Here is an 18,106-nt window from a genome sequence, read left to right as displayed (position 1 = left end):
GTTAAGCCACAGAATGTAGGTGTGTGAGTTTTTTTTCTGGATGAATTCTGTTCATTTTAGAGATGTGTGAGTATGAGTGAGTTCACGTTCAATAATAATACAGAAGCAACAACCGTATAAAAACACAGTTAAAAACCAACCACTTTAATGACAAGGAAGACAAGTTGTTACTTGTAAAAATATTTTTATTACTGTCACATGCTGCTCTTTGGTGGACAGAATAAAAATCAAACTATTGTTGAACATAAATGAAGAACCTGGGTGGTGCGAGAGGACATGGATTCAATCCCCGCTCAGTCTGTGTGGAGTTTGCATGTTCTTTCCGTGTCTGTGTGGGTTTCCTCCGGGTGCTATGGTTTCCTCCCACACTCCAAAGACATGCTGTTCGGGTTCACCCATAGTGTGTGAGTGACAGAGAGAGTGTGTGTCTTCCACTGATGTATGGATGAGTGACCCAGTGTAAGTAGTGTATCTAGCAGTGTAAGTCACCGTGGTGATTAAGGTGTGTGGGCTGATTCTACTACATAGAGTTCATTGGAAGTCACTTTGGAGAAAAGCATCTGATAAATAAATACTTTTTCAGAACCGCTTGTCCCAAATGAAGCTGCTTCCCTGGATGAATTAGGACCTGAGTGAGGCTGCAGCTACTGCCCCCTCTGCAGGAGACAATCAGTACTGCAGCTGCTCTGCAGCCCTTGTAACTACCCTGGCCCTTCCTCATAGGTACAGACTTATTATAATTTCACAGCCACAGTATGGGTCGCAACAGCTGCACTCAATCATAAATGAACCCCTGCGCTTCGTTAACGTGTCCAAAAAAGTCTGTCAGCTGATTCGTTGTCAAATTTCTCTTTTGTAATTTAATTATATTCTGCCATTATTAATATGTGCTTTTCAATCATTTACATCTTTTACTCCAGCATGACTCACAACGTTGGATTACCTACACTGATTTACCCATTTATACAGCTGGGTAATTTCACTGGACCAATTCAGGGTTAAGTGCCCTAAGCAAGGGTACTATGGCTGGAAGTAGGATTCAAACCTGTGACCTTTAGGTCCAAAGGAGCAGCTCTGAATTCTACATTACCAGCGCCCCACATTTACCTTTCGTCCATAAATCATCAGTAAGCACTTGTTCAGTGGAGGGTGACAGAGGTTCAGGACCTATCCCGGAATCTCAGGGCATTAAGCAGGGTACACACTGGATGGGACACCAGTCCATAGCAGGGCAGCCTCTCTGTCTCTCTCTCTCGCTTTCTCTCTCTCTCTCTCACACACACACACAATGTGAGTGAGCAGTCTACCTTAAACACATGTCTGTGGACTGCTGGAGGAAACCAAGCAAACACAGAAACTCCACACAAGATCCGTTGCGCTGTGTGGGAACGGAGCAGACGACGCGCTTCCTCTGTTTCAGCCGTGATCGCAAGTGGCTCCGGTGCCCTTTGCGCGCTGAGCACAGAGGCGAGTGCAGAGAGCAGCGCGCTCACGTGACCTGCCGTGCCGCCGCCACTCGGAAACCACATGTTGCAAGCGCACAAACAAACAGGTGGCGGGGCTGCGAGCACGACACACGTTGCCGACGACGCGCGCATGAAGACCTCGTGCCCTTTGTGCCTGTGAGAGGTGAGCGGCCCGCGAGCCGCCGGTGCCCTCGAGATGAGGTGGAGTGGCAGACTGGCCGGGGCACTCGCGTTGCTTCACATCCTGCTCCTCTCCCAAGGTATGGTCTTTTCGCATCATAAATAGAAGGGGCTTCAGCAAGGGCGCGGGTTCTCATTCCACACGTGAAGGGTCAGCGGGCACTTATAATCTCATACCTTTGCTGTGTTGCCCTTCTCTCCGTTGTGTGTGTATAACACACAGCAGCCGTACGGTCGGTGGTTCCCAGCCCGACATCCACAGGCCGCCACCTGGTCACTTCTCATTATTTATCAAGAACAAAGCATCAGATATGTTGCATCTACATATCAACAGCCTATGGTACAATTTCGCTGTGAAAAAAGATTAAAGCGTCCATTTAAAGAACTAATCGATCTACTTCGTTACTGTATTTTGAGTAAAAATCTGTTGAATGTGTGTGGTCTTTCACCGCCTGCCTGGGTTTACATTTTTCATCCGTTTTTGTTCATTTCGCATCAGCGAAAGGGGAGGCTGTGCATTTTCCTCACAGGTAGAGATATTTATGATGGACCGTGTGACCCCCCCACATTGTATATAAACACTAACAGAAAAGGGACAAATAAACGACATGATACTTTATGGTGCAATAGGAAGTGTCTCTATTGTTCAAATTTGGCAGAAATACGAACGGAAATTTCTTCTCATTGTATGAAAAGGGCGACACACTGTTTTGTTCTACCTCCATTATCGTTTTCTTGCGCTAATTTAGTCTAAACTGATTTTTCTTCAGAAAATCTTTGAGTTAAATAGCCGGACAGGAGGATGAACATAAAAGGCTGTTTATAAGATCATCAGGACATTTAGTGACAATAATGTGGTGATGATGATGATAATAATCCAGCTGAGTACAGGGGGACCTGTACCCCCTCTTTTAAAATCAAACCCTTTATGATATCATCTATGTGATCATTAAAAAAACGGAATGAAGAAAAAGAAATTAAAAATCTGAAAAAACGGCGGAAACATTCGTGACGAGTTGAAACTCTGCGGGACACGAGTGAACAATGGAGCCTTTCTCCGTGACTGATAAATCAGTGTAATAACCACACTAACAGCCACAAATGTTTTATCATTTAATTATTTTTCATTGTACTGAATTATCTTTATGCACAAAAATAAATATTTTATTCATATAAAATACATATTTTAATCTGCACTTGTTATACCTCTTTGCACTAATATTAAATTATTAATGCCGTGAAAAGGAAATTTGGAATGAAAATGAGAAAATATGAATAATTGAACAGTGTGTTTGAGTCACTTTCTCATCAAGAGCACACACACACACATTCAAACACACAGGGCAAGTTGCACACCGATCAGCTGGAAACACCTAAGAGGATGAAAAGTGGCAAATGTTAACGTGAAAACTGGTTTTACGGAACAATTTCTTGTGAAGTTGTAGCGGTGCGGCAGGCGGTCGGTCGCCTAGGGACGCGCCGAGAGGTCAGTGGGATGAGGCCTCAACGGCGCATGTGGTGTGACCGCCTGTCACTCGCGCCTCATGGATACGTTTGTGGTGGACAAATGGGTTCGTGTGTCAAAGCGAAGGGCGAACTCTGCGGCAGCCGCAGCTCGTCCCCCCCCTCGGCACCAACCTTCGCTACTTGATCTGGGCGTTTTCGTACATTTATGTGCGCTGCATTTGGATCGATTGGTTTCAGTTGAGATTAAACAGACTGTCCGCCGGAATAAAGTACACACTGGCTTCAGTGTGAATATAATTTTTCACGTTCGTATCACCTTATCTGCCATTAAACATCCCCCACACACTAATCACGCCAAGTATTTATTTATTTATCTGACAGTTTTCTCCAACGTGACTTACAACGTTAAACTATTTACAATTATTTACTCATTTATACAGCTGTGTAATTTTACTGGAGCTTTTTAGGGTACTACAGCTGGAGGTGGGATGCAAACCTGTGACCTTTGGATCTAAAGATAGCAGCTCTAACCATTCCGCTCCTAGCTGTCCCAGCTAAAGGATGCTTCTAAATGCTCAATTTATTAAATATAAAATAATATCCTCAGAAGCTCCAGAACGGACGTGTTTCCTCGGCCCTCGTGTTCAGATGTGTTTTAAAGCGCTGGAGAAACAAAAAAACTGCGCCAGTCGCCAGGCCTGTGTTTAGTACCATTACTTCAGCTGGGCCTTTTCGGCAACGCTGTTTACGGCGTGTGTTTTTCTACGGGCCGAGACCATTAACTTCCACATGGAGCACGAAATTTAGCCAAAATTCTGATGTTCTACTTTACATTTCTTAATCGGACAGTTTTGTCCAAGTGATGTACAACTCAGAGTAAACGAAAGTGCATCAACAACAGATGAAGAGCTTTAGATACAGACACCGGATTATGGATGCAGATTGTGTGTCTGATACCACCGTGTTGCTGGTTCGCATCCCTCCAGTAGGTGCTATAGAAGTGATGTTCAAATAGCAGATTGTGTTTCACTCTTTTATGGAGCTGTAGGGAGATAACGAGAGAAGTGGTCCGAAGAGATGGGTTCGAGACCATTCTTGATTGTGGGAGGGATTCAGCAGCTCTGAGGAACATGAGTATCTACATTTAAAATTTGTGAGAATCAATATAGAGGATTGTAACAGATGATTTAATAGCTCTGAAAGAGCTCTGAGGAACAGAGGGAGTTTATTCCACCACATCGGGTACAAAACTGAGAACTTTTAGTTTTGGACCCTTGTGAGTGGGACTGCCAAGCAGCCCAAGGTGGAGGAGCTCAATGCTCTTTCTGGGCTGTAGGGAGGGATCAGGTCCAGCAGATATTCTAGTTTGTATTTGAACCCCCCCCCCCCCCCCCCCCGTGCTTCTCAGGTTGTTCTTGGCCTCATGGACCGACCCTGAGAAATGGCTCTCCAGGGTCGTTCCGCTGTTGCTGTAAAAAAAAAAAAAAAAACGTTCAGCTCACATCTCGATGAAAAGATGAGGAGTCGCGCGGGACCTCATTCCCCTCCATCCCCGAGCAGCGTCACGGTTCGGTGTAGTTCTCCCAAGATGCATCAGAACAGGCTTATGAGGTGTTCAACACCTCTGCTCCGTTTGGCTGTTGTCCCGGGGTTCACGAGCAGTCCGCTGAGGAGCGACGGCCAAAATCAGCATCGCTGGCTCCTCCATTCGGATGCGTCCAGAACCTTGCGGGCGGCGTCGCTGCGGTGTCCATTGACTCCATCGTGGGGTCCAACACATCGGCGATAGCAGGAGGCCAGTGAGGGGTCATCAGACAAAGTGAAAGTGGCTTTATTGTCATTTCAACCATATACAGCTGGTAGAGTCTACAGTGAAACAAAATGACGTTCCTCTAGGACCATGGTGCTACATAGAAAGCAATATGTTACGATATATTATATTGCAACGATGTATTACAATATATTATATACAATAAAAAAAAGTATATTGCAATATAATAATAAATGCAGTAAAACATGTGGTCATCTTCATCCCTTTATGACATGTAAACAGGGTCCAAATGGAGAACATTTGTTCCTGGCAATCATCTGTTATTAATTTCGCAATATAATAAAGGCGCTTCAGTAATATTAATCAATAGCGCTGCATGAGTTTCTCGCAGCCGTTCTTGTGCTTTGCGATAACCTGCTTTGAGTAGTTTGACGGGCAGCGAAGGTTAAACAAACGGTGACGGTGCTCTTTTTATTTTATTTTTATTTGTGTCTTACCTCTAATACGTTTGTCGTCAAATTATTCTGGCAGCAATTAATAAATTGTCACCAGGTCTTAATTGTAGGTTAGCTCATAATTTAAGGGAAAAAGTGTGAAGACAAAAAAAGCGTTTGCAGGGCCAGTCGGAATCTTTTGCGGTATTTTCAGCGTCGAAAACAATAAACTATAAAGGACGTTTGGCTCTTTGTTCTCTGCTCATGTTTTGCGTATGTTTGCCGTGGCAACGTCGTTTGGAAAGATGCAAAGGGCCACATCGGCCATGTCAGACATGGATTTTTCTGGCATGAACTTTGTACCTCTGTCGGGTCTCGTGTGCGGCACAAACCCAACGTTCAAATGTGTTCGTTGGGGGGTCGTCCAGAGAGCGCGGACCCCCACGTCACTGTCCTGCAGAAGGAGATGAGGTCATTGCTGCTGGACCCTCCATAAAGAAATGGAGCAGAATACAGGAACACCTCGTAGGACCTCAACTGAACATGTCATCGGACTCATTAAAGCTTTTTTACGAAGTGTGTGTGTGCGCGCATGTGCATTTTTTAATTGTTGAATAATGTTCGCAGCAAAGAGACAGAAAATACACATTTAATTTGAAGGTTTTCTTCTTCATCTGGGGTACCAGGCGATGGATCGCTCAGAGCCGTTGCCTTGCGAAGTGCACAGGTTCGGATCCCGCCTCCTGCAGTACCCTCGATGAAGGTACTTACAACACTAAAAATGGCCCTGCTGTGTAAATGGGTAAATCAGTGTAAGTAGCTGAGAGTGCAAATGTGACACTGTTAGCTGCTTTAGTGAAAAATATCGGAAAAATGAATAATAAAAAGTGATTTACAGACAAGTGCAGGTACAGGAAGTGTAAAAAGCAGTGGTGATCTTTCCAGACTCGGTTTTGTGCTTTTGTACTGGACATCCAAGTACCGACCAAGCGAACATGTACCATGTGTTAAGGTTCGAACCCTCGGGCTCCTGCTGAGAAGAGATGGGTGAGTGTCAAATCATGGTGTTCTCCTGCCCTCAGGACCCGTCTAGATCCTCCTCCGAGGGTTTGAGGGAACGCTTACCTCTCTGCATTTGTTGATGGACGTCAGTCAGTTCTGGCATCTAAAGCGAGCTACCTTAATCTGTAATTTTATTTTTACTGGTGTAGCTGGTAGCGTAGTGGTTAGAGCTGCTGCCTTTGGAGTCAACAGTCATAGGTTTGAGTCTCACTGCCAGCTGTAGTACCCTTGAATAAGGTAGTTACCCTACATTGCTTCAGTAAAATTACCCAGCTGTATAAATGAGTAAATTATTGTAAGTAGATTAACATTGTAAGTCACTTTGGAGAAGAGTGTCAGATAAATGTAATTCCTCTTGTGTGTGTTGGACTGAAACGGGACACACGAAAGGAGGCCAATTTGGGTCCCTTTCCATCCCGGCTTGGTTGCTGCCTCTCTGTGTTCCACTGGTGTTTTCATGTGCGTTGTGTTTACTGTCTTGCAGCACTGGTTCGAACGGCACTCGTCGAGGGAGAGGTCCCCCCGACCCCAGGAGACAACAGTACAGAACCAATAAATCAAAGTGAGTGTTTTTTTTTTTTTTTTTAAAAATCTAAGTATTTCACCGAAGGAAAACAATACTGGCTCACTGAGAGTGTGCAACTGCTCTTTTATTAATCAGTTTTCTCAATTATCCATAAGAGCTCGTTTCTCTGTCCAGCCAAATGTGTGACAAAAAGGGGTAAGAGGCCGAGCAAAAGGACTTGAGTAGGAAGTCAGAGGGTGTTTTACATTCTGATGTTTCTCAGAGGGCAGTGTGTGTTTGAGATGCTGGCATTTCTGCAAAGGGGCCGTTCTGTAGCAGCTGCTGCATCTAATGTGACTCAAAAAGTGCAGCTTTAACTTTCAGCACCAGGTCTCTGCAGGAGAAAAGCGAGATGTTTTTGCAGCAGAAATGTGCATAAAAAAATATATGCAGTATATGTGTAAATAAATATAAACATTACATTTAAATATATTTATATATTCTATAAAGAATCAGGTGTGTAAATCATAATCATTTATTTATCTATTCGTTTTGTAAGTTTAACATTTAGCTTTTATTACTTTATTGTAATATTTCATAAAAGATTAATAACCATCTCTGTAATGGTTTAATAATTTTAATAGTTTAATAGCTTATTTATGTATTTATTTATTCATGCTCACATCATTCCCAACAATATGACACAGAACCCACGGAGTCATATTTAAAAATCGGACTCACCAAAATACCAGAAGACCCTGCAAACAGTGAAATGATCTTTCTGCTGTCTTGTATAATATTTGTAACGATTTTTATAAATTCATTTGTAAGTGAATTTTCTCCTAAGTAATTCACAGTGTTAAGCTGCTTATACTGATTTACTCATTTATACAGCTGGGTAATTTTTACTGCATCAATTCAGGGTAAGCAGGAAGGGGACTTGAACCCAGGTCCTTCGAGCACCAGCTGGTGGCTGCAATCGTTATTAATACGTGGGACACATTTACAGTGCAGATCCCTTTTCGTGGGAAGGAGGGGGACACACAGTGAACCATGTTTTCAACAGACCCCATTTGAAATGGGACCATCTGAGTTCAGCCACTCCCACACAGCACCGTCACTTATTATTACTATTATTATTTATATTAGAACACGTGTCACATGTGCGGTCTGTACCGCAGTACTCAGCGCAGTTACACACTGACATGGACAGGACACAATACCTGAGTTATTGCAAAGTGAGCACTTATTTTAAATTCGGAACAGGGCAGCTCATGTATGGTTCGTGTTTTTTTTTTTAATTTTTGTAACACTGTAATGAGTTCAGTGTGGAAGTCAGAATTGGTATATCGCTAAAAATGGCATAAAACAGGCAAAAATCCCAGCATATGGAGTCAAAGGGGGCTATGTGAGCAGTAAGGGACCTTCATACACCCATATGTTGGGCTGTTCTGTGGGGGAATCATTGGGCAGGAACTGCAGTCTGCTGGGCGGGGCTGGGGGTGTCCAACATGCAGCCCACATGATATTTGAATGCTTATTAGTATATACCATACGTGAAAGGAAGATAGGAGAGCGAACACTGGCTTTCCAAAGCAGTTCTATTTTTCGTCACAGGATGGATATAAACGCTGATGAAGACACCCTGCCGAAACGCATCCGTCCCGTTACGAAAAATATAATCATTTCGCTAAGCGTGTGTGCGTTCTCCCATCTTTTCTATAGTTTCATATCTGCCGGGAGGTTCTGTGCACCCAGGACCTTTACTGGATTCTTATCCTGAATTGAGCACATCTTCGGCTTTTTTCAATACATACCGTCGTTACCATGAATACGATAAATTATACTGAAATGCAGGATAATGCAGGAAGACACACTTGACTTGAACACACACCACATCTAAGTAAAATACTATATAAACATAAATTTCTATACTAAATACACAAACTGTATTTTCTATGAGATGTACGTCACTTTGGAGAAAAGCATCTGCTAAATGAATACATGTAAATGTAAATAAATATATACTTTACGTTACATATTATTATATACCTCAATATATACGTACTACAGTACAAATGATATTGAACCGTATGGTAATGCAGTTTAACACACACTGCATCCAAGTAAAATACAGTAAAATCAACAGTCATTTCATTAAGATTCGGTATGTTACTTACCAGGATTTTACACGTGCGGTCCTCAGACCTGTTCACAGTAATGACTGTGGCCCTTGGAGAAAAGAGGTTGGACATCCCTGAGCCACAGGTAGGTTCGAGTCACGTGTTCGAACCCGAACTTCGGAGAGGACAAAATTTTGCTGCCTTTGCTGCTGCTTGCCAGAAACGTTCTGCTGTTTTGCCGTGCCGTTGGCCTGTTTCTGGCGTGTCGGCGGCACTTCGGACCCGGCAGCTCTCACTCCTACAGCATCTGCGGCTCAGAGCGCTCACAGAAATCATGGACTGACCGTGAAAGACCCCCCTGAGGAGCTGTGGCCACATTGCCTACTCTCCGCCAGCCCCTTAGGAACCTTTAGGACCAGACCTCACCGCGGTACCTGTACACCCTTACTGTGTGGACTTCAGAAGAAGCTGGAAGCTGTTTGATGGGATTGGGCTCTGGATCACTGAAGTGTCAGACAGAATATTAAAATGCAGCAGCAGCAGCAGGTGGCGTAGCGGTTAACGCATCTGCCCTTGGACTCGGAGGTAGAAGGTTTAAATGCCACCTGCTGCTGTAGTACCCATGAACAAGGTACTAACCCTGAATCGATACAGTAAACGGCCCAGCTGTATCGAGGGGTAATCGATGTAAGTGTGTGTGTTCTGAGGAATGTCCTGCCGACAACCTGATTTTGGGAAGTCACTCACTACCACAGGGTCTCAGCTACGATTCGTTTGGCGGGGCATGGGAGCGCGCTGTCGAACCCGCCCACACGGGATACAGCAGGACCGTAGCGTCGCGTCACAACAGCTTGCATGAATCACAAACGTGGCGGGGCCTGGAACCTGCGCCCGCGCAGCCCCGTGAAGAAGCGCGCTGAGGAATCTGGTGCAGGGGGCTTCTAAAAAGAGCGCATGCGGCTCAAACCCGCGCACTCGGGGGCACCGCTGACATTTCCAGAGGAAGTGACTCACAGGATGCGGTGATGCTGCAGCGGTGCGGCGCCTGGTGCGCTCCTGCAGGACGTAGACGCGCCTCCGGGGGCGGGCCTTGCACCGCGCGCTCTGCAGGGGTCCTGAAAGACGAACCTGTAGCCATCGCCGAGTCGCATCGAAACGGGGTGTGTTCTTACACAGAGGCCCCTTGAGGAAGTACCCATAAGTGCTGCTGTCTCACAGTGCCTAAGTGGTGCGAGAGGACATGGGTTCGATCCCTACTCAGTCTGTGTGGAGTTTGCACGTTCTCTCCGTGTCTGTGTGGGTTTCCTCCGGGTGCTCTGGTTTCCTCCCACACTCCAAAGACATGCTGTTCGGGTTCACCCGTAGTGTGTGAGTGATAGAGAGAGTGTGTGCGTGTTCCACTGATGTATAGATGAGTGATTCAGTGTAAGCAGCGTATCTAGCAGTGTAAGTCACCGCGGTGAATAAGGTGTGTGGGCTGGTAACACTACATAGAGTTCATTGGAAGTCGCTTTGGAGAAAAGCATCTGCTAAATAAATAAATGTAGCTGGACTGGCATCACATTCTGGGTGTGTTCCCACCCCCTCCAGCCTTGGACCCTGAGATGCCATGTTTATTACCAGTTATTTAAAATTATTTTTAACTGTAATGTAGCTTTACATAAAAAATACAGTAAATTTTTTATTTATTACAGAGGTATTCATTTACAGAACCTCGTCTGGAAATCGACGGACGTCTGTGTTTTTTAAGTTTTGTTAAAAAAAACCGTTTGAGTTACAAACAAAATGAATTTCAAAAAGATTTCAGGTCCAAACTGTGTAAGTTGTGTATTTAAGTTTAATTAAGGTGTAATTAACATTTAAAGGAACATCACTAGTAGAGCAACTGGAAACAGGTCTTTTATGACGGCATTCAGTCATACCATACAGAGATGGGTTTGTGTCCTGCGGAAGGGACAGTGTAGTTTTGTGCCATTTCAAGGGGGCAGGAGACACCTGGACCTGCTGCGTTTTCATGCATTAATGTCATGAACGTCATGTTCTTTCCCCTCCCCCACAGCTGGACCTTACACCCCCTGGCTATCCAATAACTGCTCGGGCACCGTGGAGGTGCTGCTGGGCAGCGATCGCGTCCCGGTGGAGCTCGACCCCGAGTCCCGGGAGGTTGTGGCGCGGCACACATGCGAGCGCCTTGGCTGTGGAGATGCGCACGAATCCGTCCAACGGGCCGCCGTGCCCAACAGCACCTGTGTGGCGGGTTGTGTCTACAGCGGCACTCAGCTGGACGAGTGCACGGTGCGCCCGTGCTCCAGCATGAGCCACGTTACGTGCCGTAAGTCTCCTCTCGACGTCCGACCCAGAGGAGCGCCGCTCTTCCCCGATGAGTCGGGTTCATTTCCAGCATCCGCTGTCTCTCAGGGCGCCGTGACGTTCGACTGGTAGGAGGCAACGGCCGCTGCGCCGGACGGGTGGAGGTGTGGGACGGCTGGCAGTGGGAGACGCTGTGCGACGACATGTGGGACCTGAAGGGCGCCACCGTGGTCTGCGCGCAACTGGGGTGTGGCTTGGCCTTCGCTGCCCCGGGGGAAGGCGGCGCCTTCGGCCCCGGAGTCGGCAACATCCTCCTGGTGAACTGCGGCGGCACCGAGGAGCACCTGTGGGACTGCCCCTCCAGGAGCCACAACGGCAGCTGTGGACACAAAGAGGACGCGGGAGTCGTGTGCTCAGGTAGCAGTCTCCCTCCCGAGGCCGATGTCACCCGTGGGGCGATGAACTGGTGCCAGGAAGTGTTCTGATCGTCCCATTTCCAACACAGCATCTGTGACGCCCGCTCTTCCTGCCAACGACACAAGTGCCCCCGTCTCTACCTGGAGCACAGGTAAAGCATGGGACACGCTGCACAAACGGACGACTTTGTAAAGCACACACAGATCTGTCTATATATCTTTCTACAGAGCTGCCTGAAAGCATGTGAACACTGTGGGGATGGTCATTATTCCTGTATAAAATTTTAAAACAAACTAATAACATCTAAATGTTAAATCTTAAAGTTATAAAACAAATAAATGACTGTGATTTACACACCTGGTTCTACTTACCTACCTGGTTTAACCAAAGTAACTTGGGCTTCACTTATTTCTACACCTACATGAGCGAGACCCTGGGGGTGTGTTTTTACTACACACACGGTTTCCTCCAGAGAGACATATAGAATTGTTCATTACACACCTTTAATTAATTTTGTTCTCATTAAATAATGATTTCATGGTAAAACTAAGGGACACAAGGGGTTCACTATTCTCAAGCAGTACTCTATCTATCTATCTATCGATCCCATGTTTCAGCTGTGACAACCATGGTGGCCCTCAAGGACACGTCCCCACCGCTGTCCCCCGCTGCTGTCGGCTGCATCATCCTGACTCTCATCCTTCTGATGGTCCCTGTGGTGAACGTTCTCATCTGCTGGCTCTACCGGAAGCGACATGGTGAGCGACACTCCGGCACAGTCACACGTGTCCTTGACCTGCGGTGGAAGATCTGGGAGGACATGGTTCCTCGTGTCCTCATCAAACCGGTCAATCGAATCCAGCTGGCGGAGTCACATTTTACCGCGGTACTGTGGAGTCCTCATGACAAGTGGTCATTGTAGCAGAGGTCCAGGTCCAGGTCCGAATTGTACCCATATGACTCAGACTCGTCACTTTTCACCTTCCACTTGTCTTTTATCTCCTCATTCAGATCCACAAGCAGGACCTACATTTACTTTTAAATGTGTTTATCTGACACTTTTTCTCCAAGTGACTTATAGTCTTAAGCTCCTTACTGTGATTTACCCAGTTATACAGCGGGGTCATTTTCACTCAGTTCAGGGTAAGTACCTTGAGCAAGACTACAATGGCAGGAGGTAGAACTTGAACCCAGGTCCTTAAGTGGAAAGCAGCTCAAACCACTAAGCCCCCCCCCCCACATTTACACTCAGCCACCCATCAGGCTGCACAACTGCAGATGTACTCTAGAGGTGTGAGAAACGCAGTATTTCCAGCGTTCACTTTTATTGCGGAGAGGTGCCGAGGATGTGTTTATTGCCATGTTCCCCCTCCCTGGGCAAGACAAGCGAGGGTGGAGGCGAAGCGGAACTGCTGCCCGCAACCCGCGGCTTTTCTGTCTTAAATGTTAGCCGTTTTCTGACAGTGCGATGGGGAGCGCCCCCCCCGTGGGCCTGTGAATGGCATCCCACCGGCCACAGTAAATGTTCAGATGGTTGTAGGATTGCGGCGACGCGCTTCCCGGTTAAAAGTTGCCCTTTCGCCTCCCTCTCCATCCCTCTGCAGGTGTTGCATTCGAGGAGCGCGACCCCGGCCTGCGGACGCTGAGGCTGAACGGGGACGACGAGCGGCGCCGCTCGGGTGACCTGCTTACCGTGTCCAGCGACGGCGCGGGGAACGGAGGTGCGTGTGTCCGCGGTCGCTGCGCACGAAACGCAGGGAGACGAGCTGTCCTCGCTCACCTCTTGCCGTCCCTCCTCAGTGCCGTCGCAGCCCCGGCAGCTACCGACCCAGGACAGCGTGGACCGGTCCTCGTGCGGCTCGGACTACGAGGAGTACGACTTCAGCGTGGAGCCCTCCGTCGCCTTGGCGGCCTATAAGAGTGAGGCGGGGCGTCGGCCTCCTGCACGTCTTCGCAGGGCTCGTATGATAATAACGACGAAACTTCTTTCTCAACTGATGGCTTTAGCCCCCTGCGCCACCTGCTGCACCACAAACCTATTGAACAAGGCAGCCTTCTTAGGAGTACAGGGGGTCTTTGACTTACGACAGGGTTCTGTTCCAATAACCTCGTCGTAAATCCCGAACCCTGTTATGCTGTAACTAGAGGTGTGCGCCGCCCTGCGCCCATAATGCGTTCCTGAAGATGGCTGGATGACGAGCAGGCGGACAACGGGAGCCCATTTCCCATTATTCCTTATGGGGGAAATTGTAGTTGGTTCGCAGCCCATCCGGAAAACCCCAGGTGATACCTAGAGGACGGGCAGCTGGATGCACCTGTGTGTGAACCATAGGGATAAATAAATACATATACAAACTCTCCCCTACTTACGATCTTTGCGACTTACGACCATCCGTACATACGACCGAAAAAAAAATACAGTATAAATTAAAAAAATAAAGAAAGAATTATGTAAATATAAAATTCGGCTTGGTTGTACGTACGCCGGTGCTAATGCTGTGTGCATATGATAGTGACCGTCAGACGATATCTGGCATTGCGTTCATCACAGCATCTCTTTCAGTTTCCATTCGGTAAGCGCGCGTTATTCGAGTAAATCCAAAGAGTTTATGTGGACTACTGTACTGTGTTTTGTGAAATCATAAAAAGACTTAAGAAGGTAAAAAATAAACAAATCTTTTTTTAACATAAACCAGAGTGATTAAAAAAAAAATTCAGTTCATAAAACTGGTTAAACAAAATGAGATAATCATGATAGAACTTGCATAATGTAAAAAATGAAAATGATGAAATATGTACTAAAGAATCTTAAATAAAAGGTAAAAAAAAAAAGAAAACTGCAGAATCATAACGTCAATTATTAAAGCTGGTTAATAAAAAACGAGATAATCATGATAGAAATTGAGTAGGGTAAAAGAACGTCGTACAGGTACGCGACTTCTACGTGCCATGCTAATGTACATCCGACTGTCGCCCAATTCGAGATCCGACCGGTCGCTCAGAACGGAACTGGGGCGTACGGTATGTCGGGGAATGGCTGTGTGCACAAATGCCAGTGTCTGTAATAGGGTTTTCTTCTATTTCTCACTCTTTCCACACAGTATTTGTGTTAAAATAATGCTAATGGAGAGAAATAATAAATACAGTGCGGTGTTCTACTGTCGCTACATCTTTCTTTCGCCTTTTCTGTTCTTTTCGCGTTTTTGCTCGATAGGCCTTTCGGACAAAGAGAAACTTGAACGGAGTCGCAAGCGAAAAGTTGCGTAAACGGACGGCAGTCGCTGCTCCACACACGAACGCCAGACGCGCCGGTCGAATGCGTCGCAGGTCGAGGACCACCTCAATTTTTTTTTTCTTTTAATTAAACAATTCAAACACTCAGTATAAGAAGATTAATCCAGAACAGTCAAACCTAGCCAGGGGGAAGTAAACAAACAAATAAATAAATAAATAAATAAAATAAATGCACAAAAAATTACAAAACACTCCAATAACCAGGCATTACATCAGCACCTTAAAAATATTACAATAACGTGCAGTCTTAATGGCCTTATTATTACACTCCTCAATAGTGTGTATATACTGCTTATAGGTTTTTTATTCGCAAATTGGACCTGTGTATATGATATTTGGCTAAAGTGATTAATAAATTAATGACGTGTGTTTCTCTGTACTTCTGCGAAAATGTAAGAATCCACACAGTGCATATTCATAGTGCGAAGCAAAATCCTTACACGATTGCCACCTGTCATTGTCACCTTTGCAGACTCTGTGCGCGACAAGGAGGAGGAGGAGGAGAAGAGCAAGGTGATGAAGGTCCCGGCCCTGTTGAGCCTGCGGGAAGAGTGGGCGGAGCCTGGAGGAGGTAAGACCACGCTCCCGTTTCCAGGCCCACGAGGAGGACGACTGCTGACACGTCACTCACTCGAGATGTTCGTCGCATTCCAGGCGTCGTTCCCAGCAGCTCCTCATACCCGCAGCGCCACCAGCAGGCGGACGCGGACAGTTCCAGCACATCCTCTGGAGAGGACTACATCAACGACGCGGCACCTGCGGCCCTGGCGAGCGGCGAGTGCGGGGAAGACGCCGACGAGAGACGTGACCTCGGCCGACGTGCGTGGGGGCCAGCGGGTGGCGTAATGCAATTTTAGAAGGGGGGCAAAGGTTCGAGTGGCTCAAGGAAGACGGAGTGGCCTCTGTGAGAAAGGAAAGGGGAGAAAGGGGGTAAAAGGAACATCCAAAGTAATTTTAACGAAGGGTCCGTTGTATAAAATGTTACCTGACACATTGATAATCAACACAGACCGCGCCGCATTCGAACCCAGAGGCAGGAGCTGCGAGGCACCATTGCTACCCGCTGTGCCACGCCGTTACCCAGCAGCACGCGCTTACCGACGTGTGCGTTTAACAGTGTCCGCAGTGTTTGTGAACGTAAAACGCGCGTGTCGCTGTGCAGCAGCCCTGACGGCCCCTGTCCCTCTGCCGCAGCGGATCCGCGCGACTCTTCCAGCACGTCGTCCGGAGAAGAGTACGAGAATACGGGACATGCAGCGGAGGACCTGCTGGTGCCAGGTGCGTCTCGGCTCCCGAACCGCTCGGGGACCCTCGGCGTGAGCTGCCTTATGCTAATGAGCTGTCGGTGCACGGTTGCGGACGCTCGAAAATAACCGACTCTCATAAGCACAGCAGGTGCTGCCGGCCCTTGGCTTTCCCAGGAGGTGACGCAGGCGCCCGTCCCTCATCGCACAGGCAGCGGTAACCCAGGAGACGACCCCTGCGGTGACCACCGAGTCCCACCCCAGCCGGACCCGCCCAGCTGCGGTAATCGACAGCCTCGGCCCGCGCCCTCTCAGCCCTGTACTTCCAGGATGGGCTCTGGACCACCACGACTCTGCAGCGGAGAAGCGGTTATTAATGATGATCAGGAAGTTTTAAATGATGAAAGAGTTTCTAACTGAAAATTAGTGCCACCAGTTGGTGAAATATCAATGGCACGATATGTCGATAAATCCTCCGCGTGAACATTCGTCACGATCCTGCTTCTTTCCGCTCGAGTTGCAGAGGAACGGGGTTTCTTGTGTACTTCTTCTGTTTAGTAAAACGTGCTTTTCCTTCTGCTTCTGCTCAGAAAATAACCCTTTAAATATTTATCGGTGCCCTGCAGGCAGGTTTTTCAACAGCAGGGATTAGCTGCAGAAACAAAGGTGGAAAGTGTGCGTGCGCTCTCTGTCTCACTGCGTCCGCCGTCTCTCTCCCAGACGACTCGTCCAGCTTCTCCTCGGAAGACGACTACCAGAATGTAGGGGTGGAACAGGAGTTTGTGCCCCCAGCGGAGGGAGGGTCCTCGAGCTCCTCCTCGAGCTGCGACTACGACACCGTCGCCGACTCGTGATCTTCAGCACAGCACGTCACGTCACAGATGATCATGATCGAAGCGTCACATGAGACTTTGACACTGTTTCAGCGCTATAAACGTTGCGTGTGGTGGCAACAGGTGGCGTAGCGGTTAAGGATACGAGGAGGAGCCCTGCTGTTGGACCTTTAACAAATTACCAATGGAACCCAAGAGCCCCGGTGAAACAGCCACCTGGACGGACGGGTCACACGTGTGCCTCGGGTCACAGCTCTGACGTGGCAGCGAAATACCAGCATGGAAGGTGCTGTGAGCATCGTCTGGTGCAAAATTGTTTTTTTTCCAAAGGAATTAAAAAAAAAAAAAAAAAAAAAAAAACTAAACAAATTTTGACCCATGAACCTTCACTAATGCTTTAAATGCTAAATTAATATTTAAAGTGTTTTTTCTTCAGGTAAAAGACTGGTACAAACGACACTTCATAAACCCAGTCAACGGGGGTGGGTGGGGGGGTGAAACAGACAGTCCTGAGTAACTTGGTTTTTAATTCGGTTTTAAATATATCTATACTGTATACATACATGTCGTTATACATCTTATTTTCATATACATCATTTATTATGTCGACTGGAACTCTGACAGCAGTTAATATCATGCAAGTAAATATTTTGTACATTTTGAAATGTTCACAAACGGAAAATGGATTCTCTCCGGGTGGAAGAAAACATCCGGACTTTAAATACGTTCTCAAGATTTTACATGTTTATTAACGTCAACCCATTAGGCATGACTTAAGACTTTTTTTTTTTTTTTTTTTTTTTACCAACAGTAACTGGTTACATAAGAAGATGGATAATACCACACATTTAATTATTATTATTTTTAAATCTCTGCACCTTTGGTCGGATCATTTCGAGCGGCGGCGCACGGTGAGACTCCACTTTCCGGAAACTCCTGTATTTTGTACCAGTGAACCAGTTTGCCGCGTGTTCATAGCTCTTATGCTGCACTTCCGGAA

At 46.7% G+C, this 18,106-nt stretch overlaps 1 protein-coding gene across 3 annotated transcripts; it reads left to right on the top strand.

Annotated features, from left to right (window-relative positions):
• The first annotated feature begins 1,485 nt into the window (after positions 1–1,485).
• Positions 1,486–18,044, top strand: LOC108940731 (T-cell differentiation antigen CD6). 3 transcript variants are annotated; one of them, XR_003797119.1, is made up of 14 exons: positions 1,486–1,726; positions 6,865–6,942; positions 11,068–11,340; positions 11,427–11,738; positions 11,824–11,886; positions 12,353–12,493; positions 13,340–13,456; positions 13,536–13,655; positions 15,502–15,600; positions 15,684–15,848; positions 16,224–16,307; positions 16,422–16,556; positions 16,994–17,392; positions 17,918–18,044. XR_003797119.1 is itself a non-coding variant. In XM_029245949.1 (13 exons), the coding sequence occupies exons 1-13, from the start codon at positions 1,663–1,665 to the stop codon at positions 17,125–17,127; spliced, it is 1,785 nt and encodes a 594-aa protein (XP_029101782.1). In that variant the 5' UTR covers positions 1,486–1,662; the 3' UTR covers positions 17,128–17,465. The 3 variants fall into 3 exon arrangements, 2 of the variants coding, with proteins under 2 accessions (XP_029101782.1, XP_018618593.2); XM_029245949.1 differs by lacking the exon at positions 17,918–18,044 and having other exon boundaries at positions 16,994–17,465; XM_018763077.2 differs by lacking the exon at positions 17,918–18,044 and having other exon boundaries at positions 1,487–1,726; positions 11,427–11,735; positions 16,994–17,465.
• The last annotated feature ends 62 nt before the right edge of the window (positions 18,045–18,106 follow it).

This window comes from Scleropages formosus, chromosome 18 (assembly GCF_900964775.1).
Source record: "Scleropages formosus chromosome 18, fSclFor1.1, whole genome shotgun sequence".
NCBI classification, from domain to species: Eukaryota; Metazoa; Chordata; class Actinopteri; order Osteoglossiformes; family Osteoglossidae; genus Scleropages; species Scleropages formosus.
The sequence above is the reverse complement of the archived record's forward strand: the minus strand, read 5'-3'. Positions and strand labels throughout refer to the sequence as shown.

Bases quoted from the DNA above. Each gene is read 5' to 3' on its own strand.
- LOC108940731 (XM_029245949.1), top strand. From the start codon at position 1,663: ATGAGGTGGAGTGGCAGACTGGCCGGGGCACTCGCGTTGCTTCACATC. The intron at 13,656-15,501 runs GTGAGGCGGGGC...TCACCTTTGCAG, and splicing joins CGCCTTGGCGGCCTATAAGA to ACTCTGTGCGCGACAAGGAG. The intron at 15,849-16,223 runs GTGCGTGGGGGC...CCTCTGCCGCAG, and splicing joins GAGACGTGACCTCGGCCGAC to CGGATCCGCGCGACTCTTCC.